Consider the following 6,091-nt stretch of genomic DNA (forward strand, 5'->3'; position numbering starts at 1 on the left):
CTCTGAGTTGGGTTTTGCAAAATGATTTATTGCACAGGCAGCATATCACTGCTAGCACCGCTGATCAGCTGAAATGATATGGCTTTTGATTTAGCAGTTTCTTTTTTTCTGTTTACTAACAGACCCAGTTGTTTTGGTGGTGAGGTTATCTTCATCAGTTTGGTCACTGGAGGAAATAGCTGGTTAATGCAGCGTCAAAACCTTCCCCCAGGAAATGCTGTTTTAACTGCAAATATGTGGGCAGAAATGTATCTATTCCATCAGATTTTTAATGGAAGAATTGAAACATTCCCTTCTGATATGGCTTACTTTGACTTTCCAGTTTCACTTAATTATAGTAACAAAATATTATAGAATCACAGAATCATAGAATCGTTAGGGTTGAAAAGGACCTTAAGATCATCTAGTTCCAACCCCCCTGCTGTGGGCAGGGACACCTTATGCTAAATCATATCACCCAAGGCCTCGTCCAACCTGACCTTGAACACTGCCAGGGATGGAGCATTCACAACCTCCCTGGGCAACCTATTCCAGTGCCTCACCACCCTAACAGGAAAGAATTTCCTTCTTATATCCAACCTCAACTTCCCCTGTTTAAGTCTGAACCCATTGCCCCTTGTCCTATCACTACAGTCTCTAATGAAGAGTCCCTCTCCAGCATCCCTATAGGCCCCCTTCAGATACTGGAAGGCTGCTATGAGGTCTCCACGCAGCCTTCTCTTCTCCAGGCGGAACAGCCCCAACTTTCTCAGCCTGTCTTCATATGGGAGGTGCTCCAGTCCCCTGATCATCTTCATGGCCCTCCTCTGGACTTGTTCCAACAGTTCCATGTCCTTTTTATGTTGAGGACACCAGAACTGCACACAATACTCCAGGTGAGGTCTCACAAGAGCAGAGTAGAGGGGCAGGATCACCTCCTTCCACCTGCTGGTCATGCTCCTTTTGATACAGCCCAGGATACGGTTGGCTTTCTGGGCTGCAAGCGCACACTGCCGGCCCATGTTCATTTTCTCATCAACCAGCACCCCCAAGTCCTTCTCCACAGGGCTGCTCTGAATCTTTTCTTTGCCCAACCTGTAGCTGTGCCTGGGATTGCTCTGACCCAGGTGTAGGACCTTGCACTTGGCATGGTTAAATTTCATGAGGTTGGCATCAGCCCACCTCACAAGCGTGTCGAGGTCCCTCTGGATGGCATTCCTTCCTTCCAGGGTATCAACCGAACCACACAGCTTGGTGCCATCAGCAAACTTGCTGAGGGCACACTCAATCCCACTATCCATGTCACTGACAAAGATGTTGAACAAGACCAGTCCCAGCACCGATCCCTGAGGGACACCACTCATTACTGGTCTCCAACTGGACATTGAGCCATTGACCACAATTCTTTGTGTGCGGCCATCCAGACAGTTCTTTATCCACCGAGTGGCCCACCCATCAAATTGATGTCTCTCCAATTTAGAGACAAGGATGTCGTGTGGGACAGTGTCGAACACTTTGCACAAGTCCAGGTAGATGACATCAACTGCTCTACCCCTGTCCATCGGTTCTGTAGCCCCATCATAGAAGGCCACCAGATTGGTCAGGCAGGATTTCCCCTCAGTGAAGCCATGCTGGCTGTCACCAAGCACCTTGTTGTTTTTCATGTGCCTTAGCATGCCTTCCAGGAGAATCTGCTCCAAGATTTTGCCAGGCACAGAGTGAGACTGACTGGTCTGTAATTCCCCGGGTCATCCATTTTCCCCTTCTTGAAAATGGGGGTTATATTTCCCTTTTTCCAGTTGTCAGGAACTTCACCTGACTGCCATGATTTTTCAAATATGATGGCCAGCAGCTTAGCAACTTCATTTGCTAAGGACCCGCGGATGGGTCTCATCAGGACCCATGGACTTGTGTACGTTCAGATTTTTAAGATGGTCTCGAACCAGTTCCTCTCCTACAGGGGCGCAAGGTCTTCATTCTCACAGTCCCTGCATCTACCTTCCAAGGCTTGGGTGGTTTGGTCAGAGCCTTTGCCAGTGAAGACCCAGGCAAAGAAGTCATTATGAGCTTCAGCCTTCTCCAAATCCTGTGTAGCCAGTTCTCCTGAGAGCTTCCTGAGGGGGCCTACGCTCTCCCTAGTCTGTTTTTTATTTGCTATGTACCTGTAGAATCCCTTCCTGTTATCCTTAACATCCCTATCCAAGTTTAATTCTAACTGGGCCTTAGCTTTCCTAACCTGGTCCCTAGCTTTCCGGACAACATCCCTGTACTCTTCCCATGCCACCTGTCCTTGCTTCCACTTTTTATAAGCCTCTTTTTTCAATTGAATTTTCCTCAGGAGCCCCTTACCCATCCAAGCAGGTCTCCTGGCCTTCCTGCTGCACTTCCTTCTGGTTGGGATGCAACACTCCGGAGCTTGCAGCAGGTGACACTTGAATATCAACCAACAGTTTTGGGCCCCTCTGCCCTCTAGGGCTGTATCCCATGAAACCTTACTTAGCAGGTTCCTGAAGAGGCCAAAGTCTGCTCTTTTGAAGTCCAGGGCAGTGAGCTTGCTGCACGCTCTTCTCACTGTCCTGAGGATCTCAAATTGAAGCATCTCATGATCGCTGCATCCAAGGCTGCCCTGGAGCGTCACATTTCCAACAAGCCCTTCCCTGTTGGTGAGCACGAGGTCAAGCATGGCACCTCTCCTTGTTGGCTCCTCTATTACTTGCAGAAGGAAGTTGTCTTCTACACAATCGAGGAACCTCCTGGATTGCTTGTGCCAGACCATACTGTCGCTCCAACAGATGTCAGGGTGGTTGAAGTCACCCATGAGAACAAGGGCCTGCGAGAGTGAGGCTTTTCCTATCTGTCTATGGAGTGCTTCATCCGCAGGTTATGTTACAGAATGTGCTTGATTGTTTAATTTCATGAAGACATTTCTCAAAATTCCCCATGAAAGGAAGAATCGAACTTTGAAATTTCACAAGAAATAATTTGATATTTTGGGTATGACATGTTAGCTCTGTCTGTCATGCTTATGTGGTTTTGCTATGACCAGACAGGTGTTGCCAAACATGAAGGGAAATTCTACTCTCTTGATGTTATGGATTAAAATTGTGGTACAAGAATATTTGTGAGAATAACTTTCATTTACTGGCCCTTTCGTAGTTAGAAAGGGCTAAATACTATCACCACCTTTCTCGGGCCATACTCTATCTGCTGTGGTAGTCACAGGTTAACACGCTGGTTTCAGTTTTGAGAGTAAACAATCTTGAGGAATTTTAATTTGTAACTTGAGTCCAAAATGTAGTCAATTGGCACAATGTGATACTGAGGCAGATGCGGTTTGCACTGCAGAATCAATTGGTGGGTGGCATTTGGCCATGCAAATGAGGGGGGAAGAACCTTGTTGCAGGAAGTTGATGCTTGTTTTGGTCAGTTAATCTGCCCTGTGTGATTCACCCGAGGATTTTGGTTGTCATTACAGTTTGGCTGCTGTAAGTGGTGGCACACAGCAGGCCCTAGTACAAGCATGGCTGCTACCACCATTGCTAACACTAAAAACTCCCACACTCCACGTCCAAGTGTATTTTAAAACCCACTGATACCCAGGGCTTTTCCAGGCCCAAGGCTCACAGTGGCGGGTGCAGGACATTCTGCTCCTGCTGGACAGCAGTCCAGCTTCTGAAATGTTGCCTTGGGCAGATGCTAAAGAATACATAGTTCATGAAGTCTGAGCATTAAGTGACAATGCTATAACTTGTTACCTAAATATTCACTTTTTTACCAAAACATTTACATTGGCAATGTGCTGTAGGAAAACATTGGTGTCACGTATGCGAAGCGCATGGCACCTTTCAAAATATTTTTATGATCATAAGATGAATTTTTCTTTTTTCTTTCTCTCATTTTCTTTTTTCACCCTATTTTGATTATTTTTATAACACTCATAAATTGCCTGAAAACCTGTTTGAGGAATTTAATCTGTTTTACTTTTTAAACCACAGAGACATGAGGAAGGATGCATAAGTCTGATGCGTCTTTGAGTTGCCATTGTGTCTACTTTGTGGATTTAGTGCATAGAGACGGATGTGCAAATTTGCCTTCTGTCTGCATGTGGTGTCTTCATAGTGGCTGCTTAAGTTCACCAGAGGTGCACTGAAAGCCATTTAATTCCTGCTGGAGGTTGTAAAGATGTAGTTTCCACAGGTGCAAGGTATCTGATCTCTGTGCCCAGCTCCATGTATTTGAAAAGAAGGGGGATGTGTGCAAGTTCCCTGCAAGTTCCTGTGGTGTTGAACTTCTGCCATGTTTGTATGGGAGACAATAATTTCTCTTGCTTAAAGCACCAGTTCTGCAGGCAGGTTTACCACTGTGACTGCTACAAGAGCAACACTGTCCACATACAGGGGTTCTGCTGTTGCAAATATGCCTTGGGGTAGCTGCAGTTAACACCGATAGTCTTTCTCTTCCTATAGGATGAGATCTTACTTGGAGCTGTTTGTACATCTTCTTATGTTTTCAGTACAGAGGAACCGTGTGGTTTCCTGGTGGTGGATTTTGGAAAGTGAGTAAACTTTCCTGCTTTCAGTTGACTGTGAACAGCTATAAATAGTAACCATAGTTCAATCAGTTGTGTTTAAGTTCCCCAGGCAGCAACAACAATCCAGGAAAACCTGGGTGTAAAAGTCTTGCAACAGATAATACCTGTCTCAGGTTATCTTGCAAACAGAAACAGGATCATTTGAAAATGAAGACTCTTTACCCCCAGTATGGTCACCCCGAGGGAGCAGCGGAAAGTACACCACACTACAGTTGTTAATGGCAGACTTATGGGGGGCTTTTGAGTGTTTGTATGCAGTGAGTGTCTTCTCTCTGATGGTGATCAGATGTGGCATGTAAGAAAAGATGCACCTAGTCATGCCCTGTGTTGGTCTCCCAGCCTCCAGCCAGTTTCTGCTTTGGGGCCCTCTCAGCCAGGAAGTGGTTTTATCTGTTCAGTAAATTTCAGTTAATTTCTTTTCCATCAACTTGTCCAAAAGTGATTAAATCCACATGATCTGGGGAAACTGTACTTCCTCTTGTAACTCCACAGCTCAGCTTTGACCCACTGTTTGAAGAGCCACCCTCTTTTATTTTCATGTGTGAAGGCATGTTAATTCTGTGTAGGTGGAGTTGTATTTTGAAAACTTACTTCCAGAAGTAGAGTAACTTCACAGATGTACTTCTAAACACTAGTAGAGTATGCTTGGTCTCTCTGTGGAAGAAACCTGTGCCAGATCAGATCTTTTCTTAAAGCTTTGAGCTTTGAAAAGCCTTGAACAGACATAGGCTCACCAGCCTGTTTCCCAGTGCTGTAAATACAGACTTGAATTAGCTTTAGGGAAGTTAAACCTCAAAATTAGAAAAGAATAGGTAAAAGCTGCAACTTACCACAGGATTTATCTAACTGATGATAAGGTTGGTGTGAGGAAGGCAAGGGAAGGGCTGCCTTTTCTATTACATCCCACTTGTCTTTTTGGTTAAATAATAATCTAGGATGAGATGGCAAAACTACTGAGCTTTGGAAATCAGTAAATGCCAAGGGGCAGGGTTCTCCATTGAGTTGTCTAGATTTCAGATCAGAACAAAGAGTTACGTAATGAAACCAAACTAGAATATGCTTGGTCTGTGTCAAAGACAATCAACAAACCACAGTTAAAAAGTCCTCTTCTTGCAGGTGTGTTTAACAGTATTTTCACAGTAACTGTATCTCTCTTCAAATATGAAACATTTAATGTGAATTTCTTAAAACCAAACGTACTGCTAATTCATGTCATTGGTAACAATCTGAAGAACTGCTTTGTGACAGAATATCAATAACCCTTTTCTTTTTCCCTTTTAGAAATGTGCAACAGAAGAATGTTTCTTTTTTGAGCGTCTGGAATCTAATAATTATAACACTTACCGATCCCGTAAATACTCTGATTGGTACGTGGCACTGAAAAGAACTGGGCAGTACAAACCTGGACCAAAAACTGGACCTGGACAGAAAGCTATTCTTTTCCTTCCTATGTCAGCTAAAAGCTGATTTCCATGGCAGATTCTGAGCACACACAACACATTACATGGAAGATGTCGAATT

The 6,091-nt window shown here is 44.5% G+C and overlaps 1 protein-coding gene across 1 annotated transcript in view; it reads left to right on the forward strand.

Moving 5' to 3' along the window:
• The window catches only part of FGF2 (fibroblast growth factor 2), a 29,467-nt gene extending 23,380 nt beyond the window's left edge, over window positions 1–6,087 (forward strand). Inside the window, exon 3 of the mRNA XM_057405181.1 lies at window positions 5,852–6,087. Within this exon, the coding sequence (XP_057261164.1) occupies window positions 5,852–6,037 (186 nt within the window). The 3' untranslated portion in view covers window positions 6,038–6,087. The remainder of the gene's footprint in view (window positions 1–5,851) is intronic.
• The last annotated feature ends 4 nt before the right edge of the window (window positions 6,088–6,091 follow it).

This window comes from Pezoporus wallicus, unplaced genomic scaffold (assembly GCF_028554395.1).
Source record: "Pezoporus wallicus isolate ANWC-B61680 ecotype Strahan unplaced genomic scaffold, APGP_CSIRO_Pwel_v1 contig_6789, whole genome shotgun sequence".
NCBI lineage: Eukaryota > Metazoa > Chordata > Aves > Psittaciformes > Psittacidae > Pezoporus > Pezoporus wallicus.